Source organism: Polypterus senegalus, chromosome 9 (genome assembly GCF_016835505.1).
Source record: "Polypterus senegalus isolate Bchr_013 chromosome 9, ASM1683550v1, whole genome shotgun sequence".
In the NCBI taxonomy this organism is placed as follows: Eukaryota; Metazoa; Chordata; class Cladistia; order Polypteriformes; family Polypteridae; genus Polypterus; species Polypterus senegalus.
In genome coordinates this window covers 111,463,940-111,481,533 of record NC_053162.1, presented here as the reverse complement: position 1 = coordinate 111,481,533, position 17,594 = coordinate 111,463,940, and the positions used below count along the sequence as shown (strand labels likewise).

The 17,594-nt window shown below is 39.5% G+C and overlaps 1 protein-coding gene across 2 annotated transcripts in view; it reads left to right on the top strand.

Annotated features, from left to right (window-relative positions):
• Positions 1 to 17,594, top strand: part of ankrd27 (ankyrin repeat domain 27 (VPS9 domain)) — a 668,625-nt gene that overhangs the window by 598,713 nt on the left and 52,318 nt on the right. For both annotated transcript variants that reach the window (XM_039763577.1, XM_039763578.1), the window contains exons 21-23: positions 3,098 to 3,295; positions 3,569 to 3,688; positions 6,171 to 6,344. In XM_039763577.1, the coding sequence (XP_039619511.1) occupies positions 3,098 to 3,295; positions 3,569 to 3,688; positions 6,171 to 6,344 (492 nt within the window). The remainder of the gene's footprint in view (positions 1 to 3,097; positions 3,296 to 3,568; positions 3,689 to 6,170; positions 6,345 to 17,594) is intronic.

Genomic DNA, 17,594 nt, shown 5'->3' with positions numbered 1-17,594 from the left:
CCCTCCTGAGACGCCGGACGGTGGACCAGAATCTCCTCGAAGCCGTCCCAAAGTCGCTCTCCATGGCCTCCAAACTCCTCCCATGCCCGAGTTTTGCCTCAGCAACAACCAAGCCGCTCCGCTTGGCCTGCCGGTACCTATCAGCTGCCTCCAGAGACCCACAGGACAAAAAGTCCTATAGGACTCCTTCTTCAGCTTGACGGCATCCCTCACGCGGTGTCCACCAACGGGTTCGGGATTGCCGCCACGACAGGCACCACCACCTTTGGCCACAGCTCCGTCAGCCGCCTCAACAATAGAGGCACGGAACATGGCCCATTCGACTCAATGTCCCCACCTCCCTCGGGACGGGTTGAAGTTCTGCCGGAGGTGGGAGTTGAAGCTACTTCTGACAGGGGACTCTGCCAGCCGCTCCCAGCAGACCCTCACAACACGCTTGGGCCTACCAGGTCTGACCGCATCTTCCCCACCATCGAAGCCAACTCACCACCAGGTGGTGATCAGTTGACACTCCGCCCCTCTCTTCACCCGAAAGTGTCCAAGACATATGGCGCAAGTCCGACGACCACGACCACAAAGTCGATCATCGACCTGAGGCCTAGGGTGTCCTGGTGCCAAGTGCACATATGAACATCCTTATGCTTGAACATGGTGTTCGTTATGGACAATCCATGACAAGCACAGAAGTCCAATAACAAAACACCGCTCGGGTTCAGATCGGGGGGGCCATTCCTCCCAATCACGCCCTTCCAGGTCTCACTGTCATTGCCCACGTGAGCATTGAAGTCTCCCAGCAAAGCGAGGGAATCCCCAGAAGGTATGCCCCTTAACCTAGCTTCCACTACTCTTTCTCATAACTTCATGCCATGACTCATCAGTTTTATTCCCCTGTACTTACTGCAGCTCTACACATCCTCCTTTTTCTTAAACATCGGTACCAGTACACTTCTCCACTCCTCAGGCATCCTCTCAGTTTCCAAGATTCAATTAAACAATCTGGTTAAAAAGTTTACTACCATCTCTCCTAAACACCTCAATGCTTCCGCAGGTATATCATCTGAAACAACGGCCTTTCCATTCTTCATCCTCTTCATAGCTGTCCTTACTTCGTCCATGCTAATCCATTGCGCTTTCTGATTCTCTATCGCCACACCATCCAACCTTCTGTCTCTCTCATTCTCTTCATTCATCAGGGCTCTCAAAGTACTCTTTCCATCTGCTCAACACACCCTCCCCGCTTGTGAGTATGTTTCCATCTTTATCCTTTATCACCCTAACCTGCTGCACATCTTTGCAAGCTCGGTCCCTCTGTCTAGCCAATCGGTACAAGTCCTTTTCTCCCCCCTTAGTGTCCAGCCTTTCATACAACTCATCACACTCCTTTTCTTTAGCCTTCACCACCTCTCTCTTCACCTTACGCCTTATCTCCTTCTACTCTTGTTTACTTTCTCCATCTCTCTGACTATCCCATTTCTTCTTTGCCAAACTCTCCCCCTGTATACACTCCTGTTTTCCCCTATTCCTCCACCAGGTAGTTGCTCAGCTGTGTGGTAACTCTTCACTGCCACCTAGTGCCTGTTTTACCTCCTCCCTGAACTCAACCTTGCAATCTTCTTGATCTCCAATGTCATCCTACTGACCTCCATCCTATGCTGCCTAACCACACTTTCCCTTGCCACCACTTTGCAGTCTTCAGTCTCCTTCAGATTGACCCTCCGGCAAAGGATATATTCTACCTGTGTGCATCTTCCTCCACTCTTGTACATCACCCTACGTTCCTCTGTCGTCTTAAAATACATATTCACCTCAGCCATATCCATCCTTTTTGCAAAATCTATCATCTGACCTTCCTCATTCCACTCCTTGACACCATAACTACTCTTCACCTCCTCATATCCTCTGTTCCCTTCACCAACATGTCCACTGAAATCCACTCCAATCACCACTCTCTATCCCTTGGGTCCACTGTCCATCACTTCATCTAAAATACTCCAGAAATCTTCTTTCTTATCCATCGCACACTCAGCTTGCAGGGCATATGTATGAACAACATTCATCATCACACCTTCAGTTTCCAGCTTCATGATGATCATTCTGTCTAACACTGTTTTCACCTCCAAAACATGCTTTTCCTTCAGAATAACCCCTACTCTGTTTCTCCTCCCATCCACACCATGATAGAACAATTTGAATCCACCTCCGATCCACCTGGCCTTACTCCTCTTCCATTTAGTCTCTTGCAACACAGTATATCAACCTTCCTTCTGTCCTTCTCATCAGCTAACTCTCTCCCCTTACAAGTCATACTGCCAACATTCAAAGTTCCTACCTTCAGTTTCATTCTCTTTACATTCCTCCTCTCCTCCTGCTTCTGGACATGCCTACCTCCTCTTCTTCTCCTTCTTCGTCCAACAGTATCCCAATTTCTGCCAGTACCCTGTTGGCTAATAGTACTGGTAGTGACCATTATTAACCTGGACGTCAACCGAATCGGTGTGGAAATCTATATTGTTGTCCACATATCGATGTGGCAACATTTTACACCGGATGCCCGTCCTGATGTAACCCTTCCCATTTTTCCGGGTTTGGGACCGGCAGAAAGAAACCCACTGGTTTGTGCATCCCCTGTGACTGGGTTCTTATATTGTATATAATGCAAAAATAAAAAGAAATAAACATCTACTTTATGTTTTCTCACTATAGAAAGTATTTTTTCTGTAAAATTTCAGAAGTTTTTACTGAACATCACCATCCACTCAACGACTGTATTGTCATCTCAAAGTTTTGATGTTATTTCTTTTGTCTTTAGATGGAATGGTTTATGTGATTAGTAGTCTGAGTTGGTGTGCTTTTTTTTCTTTTACAGTGGTGGGTTAATTACAGTTTGCAGCAGAGCAAATCCTTTTCTTAATGGAATGTAAACAACTGTGTCTCAATCAGAAATATTGTTTCTTGTTTTTTCTTTAAAGGTGCAAGTTAATATTAATGATGTAATCGGGGTTGTTGACATTTTACTTTAGTGATTTTGATTATAATAATAATCATTGATAAACAATAATTAACATTAAAAGTTTTATCCATTTCTGTTTTTGCCCAGAAGGTGACCTACAACCAAATATGTGGCTTTGAAATTAATGTTAGCAACCAGGATGGCTTCACTCCTCTCCATGTAGCTGCGCTTCATGGAAGGGAAAATTTAGTCTCTTTGTTAATTGCCCATGGTGCCAACATCAATACAGAAAATGCACATGGTGCTACTTCTCTTCATTTGGCCTGCCAAAATGGTAACCTCCAGGTTAGTATGTACCAAATACTCAGCTATGATTTTAATTAAATTGGTGTTTATTGTTTGGATTAATATTGTTTGGGTTTATAGTGTTGATTAATATTGTTTTCCTACTGTGGGCAAATATTTTATTATTTTGATTATTAAAGCAAGCAGGTTTCAGTTAATTTTTCAAAGAACAGTTTAGTTTTAAAAGCCAAGCAACCCACTGGTCCAGAATATACTGTAATCTTGAGCAATGTTAAAATTAGGGTTAATTATACTTTTCTTTTATTGTGCTAGGCTGTGAGGTACCTACTAGGATGTAATGCCAAGATGAATAAGAAGGACCATTTTGGGAACACGCCTTTGATCCATGCGGTCTTGCGAGGTGATCATGATACAGTGAAGGTGTTGCTAGAGGTATTTTATCGGTTAAATGTATAATATTACTGTGATGTGGAGCTGATATATTTTAATATCATTTTTTTTGATTGTTTTTTTAGTTTATGCTTTGCTGTATGTACTGATTTAGCATGTAGTCAAGAGTTTATATGATTTAAAATGTATTATTTCAAGTTCAGTGCTTATTTTGAATTTATTTGCATTTCTTTTCTAAATATGCTTCTGTTAAACATGTAGTCTGATACAGTTTTTCAACATTAATTAGTTTGCAAACTACATTTTGAAATATCAGAATTTCTGGTAAATATGAAATAGAAGTAAGTCTTCAATATGGTACATTTTTATTTGACAACCATTGTTATCATGAGCTTTCCAACTACTGTACAGTATATGAGGAAGATTTGTTTTACTGGTAGTATATATATAGAAACCTATACTGATAATATCTTTTTCATAACAGAAATAACAAACCTGATTAATTCAGTTTAGGGTTTGGGGTAGCCTTGGCAGTGGAGCCAACATACAGTCTTTCCTAGAAGTTTATGGTGCTTGGCTGAAAGCAACCTTTGTTGTTTCTTTGCTTACGTGGAGCCAATTCAGAATCACCATCCATTGTGCCACCATTCTGCTCAATTTATTAACATAATTTGTATATTAAAAACATAAAAGGGTGAATATTTAGGATTCACTTTGGGCAGTGGTAGGAGAAGACCAAAAAATATGTGCAGTGTGTTGCAAAAATTAAAATAGTAATAATAATAAATAAACATGTTGTGATCTGTAGTCTCCTACCTTCCCATCCAAAAAAAGCTTCACTTTACATGATCATGCTAGTTACAAATTTCCACTCTGTGGTATAGTGGGTCCACAGCTTGCTTAGTAAAGGCCATTTTTTAAATAAATAATCACCGCTCTCGCAGCAGCTTAGCGAGGAGGCATTGGGCTATAGCAAGCCACGGGGCGATCTGTGGTGTGGGCGTTTCTTACCGAGTGCACAGGCGGGGGACTGCCCACATCTGTGATTGCTCCCATGGCTAATATGCTACAGCTGCTATGGCCCCTCGCATTATAAAAAATAAGCACGAGTCGGATGGAGGGAGAGAATGAGAAAAAGAACGAGAGGGAATAAAAGGACGGAGGTGACAGGAAGCGAGAGAACAGGAAGCGGGCGAGCGAGCGCTCGTAGGCAGCTGAGAAGACAGCCTGAGTGTTAGGCCAACACCCAGGGCGTTGTAGTTGTTGTCGCTTCCGCTGATCAAGCATGCAGCGGGAGTGACCAAAGAAGGAGACGGGTGACTCCGCATGGGGCCGCGGATGATCAGGATTTGGGATGTGGTGTCCTCCACGTGACAGCCTTGGCCGTATGAGGAATTCCCAAGTTGTGGTCTGGAGAGAGCGGAACCGAAGCCAGGGATCGGGACGCCGCCAGATCGGTAGTGAAGAGAAGGGTAGCTGCAGGTAGAGTGGCTCCCCTATTGCGAAGCCTGGACAGGGAGAAGCAGGGGAGTCACCAGTTAAAAGAAGGCACTGAACTTGTTGATTTTTTTTAAAGACTGCTTCCTGATCGTTTTAACCTCGTTGTTTTAAGAAGATTTTTCTATTTATTGGTTTTAACCTCCACATTTCTTTTATAGGATTATTTATTTATGGAATTATGAAAGCACTGCACTTTATTTGAACACTGTTTTTTTTTTTATTGTCTTTTAAATAACAGCACTTCTGCACTTTTTACCATCCCCTTGCTCAAATGTTGTCTCACTGTTTAGCTCATCGGTGACATTACAGACGGTGTTGGGTTCAAGTGCTTCCAAACAGCAATGGGAGTGTGGAGCCAGAACCCGCATCGTCACACGCTCTTGGCAACAAAAAATTGTATAGTCCAAATATTCAGTATAATCACCAAAATCAACCTTCCTTAAATATTTTAGGCTCCTCTTGGAAGATTTGGTAATGGTCCAATAGTCTGCTGATTAGAACTCGCTAAAACTTGTGACTTTATGAAATTTGATAGTATAAAGATCAATGCATAGTAAAGTTCCACTTGCAATAAAAATAAAAATTGACAATATTCTGTTCTGGTACATAGAAATCTTTGTTTTGCTTTATCAAGAGAGGATACATAATGCTTCAATTTTCTTAAATGAAGGGTAGATTAAGGACAGGTTTGATGTTTTTTGCTTAGTTACTGAGTTAATATGAGAAGTAGCACTTCTGAGTGTGGTATGATTAAAATTTAAGATAGTAGAGTTTTAAACTGACACTATTCGTTTTGCAGTATACAAGTTTTCTAATACCTTATTAACTAGTCTTACACAGTATGTCATATTCTATAACCAAGACAAAATACATATGTTTTATTTTAAATAAATTATCATTGTTTAAGGAACTCTGGAGATGAGATTATACTTTTTTTTCTAAAGTTTTTAGCCTTGAGATTTGGATTTTCTTTACTTAGACTGTTGTGCGTACTGAAATAAATTTTTTACCCTTTGATCTTCAGAGTGGAGCTTCACTGAATATCTCAAACAGTCAAGGAAATACAGCATTACATGAGGCTGCAAGAGCAAATATCCCACTTTTGGTAGAACTATTGGTTAACTCTGGGGCATCTGTAAATGTTCATAACAAACATCAGTTTACTCCATTGGAATATGCCGAGGATACAAATGATAAAGTAAGTATTTAAAGTATGTAGAGTCTTACAGAAATAGTAAACATTTCTGGTTTACTTTTTACAGATTAAGAGATTTGCATATGAAGTACATTTAAAAATTTTCTGTACATACATACTCCTTTACAAGGCCATGGGACCATGAAGAGTGTTTAAATAATTTCTCTTAGTATAAAGAATATTTTTTTCAATGTAGTATGTGTAATATTTGGTGATGTAGTATATTTAAAATCTTTATTTGCTAAAACATTAATTGAGTGTAATATATTTTTTTTAATCTTTGGCAATCTGGAAAACGGATTGTGTAACTTCAAATTATGTATCAAATCATAACAGTGGAGAGAAAATATATACAGTACCCTCAAACTTTCTTTGCATTATGTGCTCTGTTATGATTGCTCACTGTAGAGCTGTTATATAAATAAATAATGTCTTTGTTTTTTTTCCCCATTTTTATAAATAATGTTATTGTTTGAATTAATTTGAGTGTGTTAAAAATTTCAGTTGCTACATGGTTGTTCCAAAGTATATTATGTCATACTAGCAAGGAGACCACAGTAGTCACATTGAAATAAATAGTTTGTTTATGAGAATAGTGTTGCGCATGATGCTTCACCATTATTGTAGCATTTACTCATGTCTGCCTCATCATGACTTATAGCCATATTTACAAAAGACCTTGTCATCACATCACATCACTGTTCAGTTGTCATTAGAACATTAGAACAACCTAGACAAGAACAGGTCTTTCAGACCAACAGGCTTACCAGTCCTATCCGTTTCAATTTTATAAAAAAACATCAAGTCTAGTTTTGAAAGTTACTGAAGTCCTACTGTCTACCACACAACTTGGTAGTTTATTCTATGTGTCTGAGGTTGTCTTTGTAAATAAAAATGCCCTAATGTTTGTGCAAAATTTGCCCTTAACAACTTTCCAACTGTGTCCCCATAATTTTGATTGTCATTTTAAAATAACAGTCTTGATCCACTGTACTAATTCCCTTCATAATTTTAAACACTTAAACCATGTCTTCTCTTAATCTTCTTCATCTTAAAATTATAAGGTAGAGCTCTTTTAATCTTTGCTCATAACTCATCCCATATAACACTGGAATCAGCCAGTCTGTCTTCTCTGAATTTTTTCTAGCTCTGTGTTCTTTTTTTAGCCTGGAAACCAAAAATTGTACTCAGTACTCTAGGTGATACCTCACCATTGTGTTAAAAACTTAAGCGTAACCTCCTTGGACTTGTACACCATACATTGTACCATATAACCTAACATACTGTTTGCCTTCTTAATGGTTTCTGTACACTGTCTGGCAGATAATAGTATTGAGTTCACTAAGACTCCTAAGTCCTTCTCATAAGGTGTACTTTCAATTTACAGATATGTTTTGTCTTGGTAGAGTTTTATATCGTTCTGCTTTCCTCTTTATTGTGCTGACTTTATCAGAATGTCTTAAATCCCATAGACCTAACACTTTATAACTTCTTCCCACCTTCCCTTCTTCATCTATAACCTCAGTCAATTGCATAGAGAAAAAGACAAGCAGGAGTTAAATTATGACTTTAAATAATGTATTATTGATAATATTCATAAAGCGACAAAATTTATACATTCTCTGTCCAAATCATAAGGCCAATAGGTTGCTCTAGTACAGAATGGCTTCTGATTCAAAACCAATCAAAATCCCATACAGCCATACTTCACACTAGTGGAGGGCACACAATGTATTTCACTCCTGCTCCCAAAACCATTTGTTGAGTTCCAGCATTCCAGCTAGGTGGCCTTCCTGTCCTACAGAGAATCACTTACCAAACAGGTATGAGGCAACCCCAAACCTGCAATAAAATTTAAATCCTGACTCAGTCCTAAAGACTCAGGGAGTTTGGTTATTTAGTTAGACGTGAAAGTATAGGTGTTCTCATCAATGAAATCCTGAAACACTAACACTACACTTGCTTTGTCTGACTCACAGAAAACACGCACTAAATATTATCAACTTATATACAAAGTTTCAAGCCACAACAAGACCTCATATTGTGTGTTCAAACCTAACATTTTTATTTCCTTTTTATACTACTTTACATTTACTTACATTAAATTTCATCTTCCCCAAATCTGCACAAGCCTGTATGCCGTCCAACTCCCTCTATAGTGATTCAACATATTCTAGATTGTCTGCCAATCCACCTATCTTGGTATCTTCTATAAACTTAATCTTCTTCTTACTTATATTCCTATCCAAATAATTTATGTATATTGAAAATAACATGGTCCTACCACTGACCCCTTTTGAACACCACTCTTAACCTCAGCCAATTTTAAATGGGTTCCTTGAAGCATAACCCACTATTTCCTGTGTCTGAGACAATTTTGCATCCATCTACAAGCAACACCCTGAACTCCCACTTCTTTTAGTTTAATGGCCAACCTCTCCTGTGGCACCTTATCAAATGCTTTCTGAAAGTCAAGATAAATAATATCATATGCTCCACTTTGATCATATCCTTTTGTTGCTTCCTAATAAAATTCTAGCATGTTGGTAAAAAGGTGAACTCCCTCTTCTGAGCCCATGCTGACTTTTCACTGAAGTTCCTGTTCTTTCCATGTGTTGCTCAGTCTTATCCTTAATAGTTCCTTCCATGAATTTACCCGTGATGCATGTTAACCTTACAGGCCTATAGTTTATTGGATCTGCCTGGTCACCCTTTTTTTTTATAAAGGAATAATATTTGCTATTTTCTAGTCCTTGGAAATTTCTCCAGTGCACAGTGACTTCCTAAAAATATATTTTAAGGGTTTATAAACTGCTCAGAAAAATTAAAGGAACACTTTGAAAACACATCAGATCTCAATGGGAAAAAGAAATCCTCCTGGATATCTATACTGATATAGACTGGGTAATGTGTTAGGAACGAAAGGATGCCAAATCGTTTGATGGAAATGAAAATGATCAACCTACAGAGCCCTGAATTCAAAGACGCCCCAAAAATCAGAGTTAAAAAATTATGTGCAGGCTAGTCCATTTTGCCAAAATTTAATTGCAGCAACTCAAAATTGTACGCAGCACTTTGTATGGCCCCTGTGTTCTTGTATACATGCCAGACAAAATCGGTGCATGCTTCTAATGAGATGACAGATCGTGTTGTGGGGGATCTGGACCAGGGCATCACTGAGCTCCTGGACAGTCTGAGGTGCAACCTGATGGCATTGGATGGACCAAAACATAATGTCCCAGAGGTGTTCTATTGGATTTAGGTCAGGAAAGTGTGGTGGCCAGTCAATGGTATCAGTTCCTTCATCCTCCAGGAACTGCCTGCATACTCTCACCACATGAGGCCAGGAATTGTCGTGCACCAGGAGCCACTGTACCAGCATAGGGTCTGACAATGGGTCCAAGGATTTCATCCTGATACCTAATGGCAGCCAAGGTGCCTTTGTCAAGCCTGTAGCGGTTTGTGTGACCCTCCATGGATATGCCTCCCCATATTAACCCACCACCAAACTGCTCATGCTGAATGATGTTACAGGCAGCATAATGCTCTCCATGGCTTCTCCAGACCCTTTCACTTCTGTCACGTGCTCAGGGTGAACCTGCTCTCATCTGTAAAAAGCACAGGGCACCAGTGGTGCATCTGCCAATTCTGGTATTCTATGGCGAATGCCAATCGAGCTGCATGCTGCTGGGCAGTGAGCTCAGGGCCCATTTGAGGACATGGGGCCCTTGGGTCACCCTCATGAAGTCTTTCTGATTGTTTGGTCAGAGACATTCACACCAGTGGCCTGCTGGAGGTCATTTTGTAGGGCTCTGGCAGTGCTCATCCTGTTCCTCCTTGCCCAAAGGAGCAGATACTGGTCCTGCTGATGGGTTATGGACCTTCTATGGCCCTCTCCAGCTCTCCTGGAGTAACTGCTTGTCTCCTAGAATCTCCTCCATGCCCTTGAGACTGTGCAGGGAGACACAGCAAACCTTCTGGCAATGACACATATTGATGTGCCATCCTGGAGAAGTTGGACTACCTGTGCAACCTCTGTAGGGTCCAGGTATCGCCTCATGCTACCAGTAGTGACACTGACTGTAGCCAAATGCAAAACTAGTGAAGAAACAGTCAGAAAAGATGAGGAGGGAAAAATGTCAGTGGCCTCCACCTGTTAAACCATTCCTGTTTTGGGGGTCATCTCATTGTTGCCCCTCTAGTGCATCTGTTGTTAATTTCATTAACACCACAGCAGCTGAAACTGATTAACAACCCCCTCTGCTACTTAACTGACCAGATTAATATCCCATAAGTTTCATTGACTTTATGCTATACTCTGATTAAAAAGTGTTCCTGTAATTCTTTTGAGCAGTATATGTGTACTGGCTAGCCTCCTTAACAACTTGAGGGTAAATATTATCTGGTCCTGGTGATTTGTTTGATTTCAGCCTATTTAATCTAGGCAGTACTTCTTCCACTGCAATTTCTAAATCACTCAGTGTCTCCTTAGTAGTCCCTTTTACTGCTGGGAGGTTATCTATGCAAGTCCAGAGCCTTTGCTATTTCATTGTATTTTTAAATTCTCTTTTACTATTCCTGATGCATTTCTTATCCTTCTTGACAGTTCTTTTACTGCCAAAGTACTTTTGTTTATTCCTGGGAGGTCTCCCACCTGTACACCCAGAAGGCAACACACCGTGTGAAACTCTGTCTCTGGAGCAAACGTGTGCTTCAATACCCCTAATGATTGAGTTCCGGGAACTAGTTTTGAGGTAGCCCATTTGGGCTCCTTGTGCCTTTAAAAAGTCCAACATCCAACAGGACTTGCGTTGCTCTGGCCTCATTATTAAAATTTTACAGTGGGGTACTAAAGCTGCTCATTTTTTTATTTAAATGAAGTGATTTAACTGAAATGGTAATCCTCACAAATTTAGGCCAAAAAGATTAGATTAAAGGATTGCTACAGTTATTCCCCCTTGACAACTTGCTGTTTGCCGTTCTGTGAGGTTTGCTTTTCTTTGCCTGCTCTCCTAGTTTTGCACTCTCTTATTCCTGACTTAAAAGTCCTGCACTCACACACTTTATATTGCTTTGTGTTGCTCTCTTAACTGCTCTACTTTCCTGACTGCTAAGAAATAATCAATCAGAAAAAACTCATTTAATGACTCTCCGCAGCTAGTTACAGTAAAAGTAAAAAGTATGCGAACCCCTAGGAATTATCTATATTTATGTCTAATTCCCATATAAAACATGGTCGTATCTTCATGTCAGTCACAATAATGAACAAACACAGTCTCCTATAATTAAAGATACACAGAGTTTCAGAGAACTTTTGACCATATTGAATAAACTGTGAAACTGAAGTTTGGAAAAAGTAAGTGAACCCTAAACTAATGACATTTGAAAAAGCTCATTGCAGTCAGAATTTAGCACACCTGGAGTCCATTTGATGAAACAAGTTCAGAGGTGTGGCCTAGAATTACTTTGATTGATAAAAAAACACTATAAAGTTTGAGTTTGAGCTTTTGACAAGATATCCAGATGGGAATCATGCTTTGCACAAAAGAGCTGTCTGAAGAGCTACAATTGAGAATTGCTAATCTACATAAGGCTGGAAAGGGTTACAAGGTAATCTCAAAGATTTTAGATATTGATCAGTCTACTGTTAGGCAAGTTGTCTATAAATGGGGACAATTTAGTAATGTAGCTACTCTACCTAGATGTGGGTGCCCTGTCAAGATGACCCCAAGAGCACAACGCAAAGTCAGCAATGAGGTATAGAAGAACCCTAGAGTGACAGCAAAGGATTTGAAGAAGTCATTAGAACTGGCTAACATCTCTGTTCGTGTTCACTATACGGAAAACATTGAACAAGAAAGGAGTCCATGGCAGGACACTAAGAAGAAAGCCACTCCTATTAAAAAAAAAATTGTGAACACCTGAAGTTTGCAAAAGAGCACTTAGACACTCCATACTGGTACTGGGAAAATGTTTTGTGGAGTGATAAAACCAAACTTGAACAATTTGGGAGGAAAAAGTAGAACTTCATTTGGCGTAAAAAGGGCACTGCATATCAACATCAAAACATCATCCCTACAGTAAAGTATGGTGAGAGAACATCATGATTTGGGCCTGCTTTGCTGCATCAGGGCCTGGACAGCTTGCCATCATTGAGGGGAAAATGAATTCACAAGTTTATCAACAAATTCTCCAGGATAATGTGAGGGTGTCTGTCTGTCAACTTAAGCTCAGAAGAGGCTGGGTGATGCAACAGGACAATGACCCCAAACATCGCAGAAAATGCACAGCACAATGGATTCAGAAGAAAAAACTCCGCCTTTTGGAGTGGCCCAGTCAGACCCCAGATCTCAATCCTATTGAGATGTTGTGTAATGACTTGAAGATGGCCATACACACAAGACAAACAAAGAGTATGAAGGAGTTAAGGCAGTTCTGCAGGGAAGAATGGGCTAAAATTCCCCCCTGCACAATGTGCAGGTCTGATTTGCAGTTACAGGAAGTGCCTGGTTGAAGTCATTACTGCCAAAGAAAGCTCAACCAGTTATTAAATCCCAAGGTTCACTTACTTTTTCCACTACCACCATGAACGTTGAATGTGTTTGTAAAACAAAGACATGAAAGAATAGAATTTTTTCTGTGTCATTGGCTTAAGTTCATTGTGCATATCAGTACCTGTGACTTAGATGAAGATCAGATCAATTTTTATGACCAATTAATGCAGTAAACCAGATAATTCCAAAGCTGATCAGCGCCTTTACGCTAGTCACCTTCCTACATACAACTGTCCTTAACGCTTTGAAGTCAGCCACTGCTTTTTTTTTCTTCCACTAAGGAATCATTGTTTCTCTTAGTTATAACTATTGGTCACTAAAAATCTGGTAATTTACTTACAGAGATGCACTGCTTCGCTGATGATATTTTTAATAAAAATAACAAGAACAAGTAACTTTTCCAAACACTGGTTTTGCTCCTATGCAGGTGAAAAAAAGCAGAAAACCTGTCTAAAGGGAAAAAAAACTCCAACATAGTTCCTTAGTGGACACCAAAAGACAAAGTTTTTAGGAATAAAATGCATTTTTGGTTAACTTTCGCATCATAGAACTCAAAAACTCTCAGCTGCTTCTCTTTCATTTGCAAGGACGATGTCAGCAATTCAGTATGTCTTAGTCTCCAGTCAGTACCAGTAATGTTTAAATAGAAGTATTCCCATTCATTATATTGAGAATAGCTGGCATCCTTGATCTTCACTGATGTCAGGAACACGATCAGCCTTATTACGGTGGTTCTAGAAATGGAAGTTTTAATTATTTACTGTCTGTTGAGGGCGTATTTTCATGCTGTGCAGCCTGTAATACTTTTAACTTTTCATGCCAATAATAAAGATAGTTTATTATTAGATATATTTAGTTAGTTAGTGGTACACATGGACTGTTTCGAAAACAGTGTTAGACAATTTTGAAAATTTGAATAATTTTTATTGTTCAGGTAATTTATGTTTCATCTTATAGTTCTTCTAATCCTGTTATTGTGAGTGCAGAACCAAAATCATTAGCCTGTATTTGGCCTTAAGAATATTAGATAAAAGTGAAATTGATTTCTAAGAAGTCTAAAAAGTTGCCTCCTTGGTCACCAGCTCAAGACAATAATATCCACTTGCAGAGCCACAGCACCTTATGTTACCGCAGTTGCCGGAAGTGACATCACCACCGTTTCAGGACTGACTTCGTAAAATTACTTTTGGAAGGTCTCAGCAAAGCCCGGAAACTAACGTCGGGTCAAGGACCCGTTCAAAAATTAAGTGATAAAAATGAGAAGGAAAAACAGTACATCAAACCAAATTATATGCATCATTGTGAAGTTCAGAGGGTTTCTGCCATCACGTTGTGTCATACATCAAACTAAACAATACGGATCATTTCTGTGAAATACACTATTAACATTTACATTGTGTTCGGGTCTGTAGGAACCATTTAACAAATTAAATTAAAATCATCAAGATTTGTATTAAATGAAAATAATTTGTCGTTTACATTCATTAAATGAAATATACAAAATAATAACAATGCTTACACCATATTAGAGTTTAGTAAAATGTTAATAATAAAAGTGATTCAGTGTTTTAAAATGTACTATGCATGTGTGCAATATTGTTCTAAACCAATTTAGAATGAACATTTAATATTTTTAAACATGTATATGAAGAAAACACCAAATCATATTCTACACTGAATTATGCTATACAGTAATCTCTCACTATATCGCGCTTCGACTTTTGCGGCTTCACTCTATCGCGGATTTTAAATGTAAGCACATCTACATATATATCACAGATTTTTAGCTGGTTACGCTTTCTGCGGACAATGGGTCTTTTAATTTAGGTTACATGCTTCCTCAGTTTGATTGCCCAGTTGATTTCATACAAGGGACGCTATTGGTGGATGGCTTAGAAGCTACCCAATCAGAGCATGTATTACATATTAACTAAAACTCCTCAATGCTATAAGATATGCTTCCCGCGTGGCGCTTGTTTTGTTTGCTTCTCTCTGTCTCTCTCACTCTCTCTGCCTGACGGAGGCGGTGTGAGCAGAGGGGGCTGTTTACACAGTGGCTGTTTGCCTAGAAGATAGGATGCTCCTCTACAAAATGCCGCTTTATTGCGGTGCTTCTGTATACTTAAAAGCACGTATTGATTTTTTGATTGTTTGCTTTTCTTAGCGAGGGGTCTCTCTGACATTATCTGCTCTTCACGGTGCTTCTTTGAAGAGAAGATATGTTTGCATTCTTTTAATTGTGAGAAAGAACTGCCATCTCTGTCTTGTAATGAAGCACAGTTTAAACGTTTGACTAAAGGGTGTTATTTCATGTCTAGAGGGCTCTAATAATGTTAACAGTGTGGGAGAGTTTATAAGGGCTTAAAATATATAAAAATAACCATACAAACATATTGCCGAGACCTGCCAAAACCTTCCAAAAGTAAAGTCAGTCCTGAAACGACGGTGACTTCACTTCCGTGTCTTTAACTGTGGGTCTGCAATTGCGATGACATATGGTGCTGTGGCTCTGGAAGTGGATGCTACTCGCTCAACACCAGAATTGGTATTCAGTAGGCCTGGGTAAAAAATTGATTTTCTGATTATCAAATCGATATTAATTCTTAGTCTCAAGATCGATCTTGTGAAACCCTGTATTGCTGTATTACTATATTTTGATTTTTGTTTATCTTCATTTGTGGCATCCGATCCATCAGATGTCACTAATGCGCCTCTTAGTGCTTTCTACAGAAAAAGCACTACTAGTGTCCTCCTCAACTGAAATCAGCACCTTCAACACTTAAATCATATGTGTGGACCTGCTACAGATTCAGTGCATCAATAAAGAATAAGCAAAGTCATATGTAAACTGTGCAACTGAGAAGTTAAGTATTGTTGTAGCACAAAAAATTTGGCAAATCATTTATCCTGATGCCACCCAGAAACGTAATCTCGGTCAACATCCAAACAAGTAGAGCCTAAATAATCTACACTGGAGATGGCATTCAGCTCCAAGCTTCCAGTTAATTTTCCTCATGCCCAAAACGTAACAGAATATATTGCAGTTTTTAATCTGTAAAGATGTGAGACCCTAAGCTGTTGTTGAAAACAAGGGCTTTTAAGAAATGATGCAGGTCTTGGAACTGTGGTAATGCCATACCGACCAGAAAGCAAATGTGTGAAATTATTGTACCTAGGCTTTATGAAGATATTAAGCAAGGCATCGCTATGTCTCACAGGTCAGTGGAGAGAGTAGCCTTAATTTACGACAGCTGGACAACTAGTGCAGCAGATTCCTAAATGACAATAACATGTCACTACATTACACAATTGAGCACCTGTGGTGCATATGTTGCAGACTAGATCACTGCATGCTAGATACACCGGAAGCAACCTCAATGCCTGTTTGCAGAGCTGCATTTTTTAATTATGCTGCTTCACTGCGTAACTGCATCAATTACAAATTTGTGTGCTAAGTCCAATAAACATTGCTTCAATTTAAACATGTGGCTAACTACTGCTATGATGGAAAGAGCAAGGGAGCAATTGGAACTTTCAGAGCAGCCTTTTGATACCAAAATGAGCATGTACGCAAAGCAGCCGATGTGAAGTAGATCCATAAGTTGTACCGCACGTATCATATTAGCGGCACCATCAGTCACAATGACTGGTACTTTGTCTTTTATGTTCTATTCATCCAATGAAGCTGTCAATGAATATTAGCTCTAGATCCTCTTTTTTTACCCAGACAACACAATTTAAGATATGTGTAACTTGTAGAATCATAGAAAGACCCAAGCCTTCCTGCTATATCTTTAATTTCAACTAATTCAGGGGGATAAATTTGGATAGCAGTTTAGTTGAAGATAGATAGATAGATACTTTATTAATCCCAAGGGGTGCCTACATGGAGATTCATTACACACAAATAAGTTACTAAATAACATTTATTATGTAAGAAGCAACATTTGATTTTTGCAAGATAATATTAATGTTTTATAAAGTAGATGCCATTGCATTCTATAAAAGCAAGGTGTCCCTCATAACGTGTGGATTCTGATGTGGCAATACATATCAGTCAGCTAGTCATTCTCCAACCCGCTATATCCTAACACAGGGTCATGGGGGCCTGCTGGAGCCAATCCCAGCCAACATAGGGAGCAAGGTATGAACAAATCCTGGACAGGGCGCCCACACACCAACCACACACTAGGGACAATTTAGGATTACCAGTGCACCTAACCTGCATGTCTTTGGACTGTGGGAGGAAACCGGAGCACCCAGAGGAAACCCACACATACACGGGGAGAACATGCAAACTCCACGCAGGGAAGCGAACCCAGGCCTGCTAACTACAAGGCAGCAGTGCTACCACTGTACCACCGTGCCTGGCAATACATATATTTGTTAAATTATGTTGAATTTTGAATAAGTGAAGTGCTGTGAAAAAAGTTTTTTTTTTTTCTTCCAGCGATGATATTTTGTTCCACATATTGCAAATACTTTCTGTATGTTAACTGTTCATTACTAATCAAGTATTGCAGCATAAATGTCTTTCTTTGCTTATGCATATGTTAAATCAATGTAGTGTGGACGCTGAAGTTGGAAATAACGGGAGACAAACACCAATTTAAACTAAAAAGCAATTTCTTCATTTTTGGTGAGTCAGAGAGACTGCAGCTACTTTCAGCTCCGTCCACAGACTGGTCAGATAAGACGG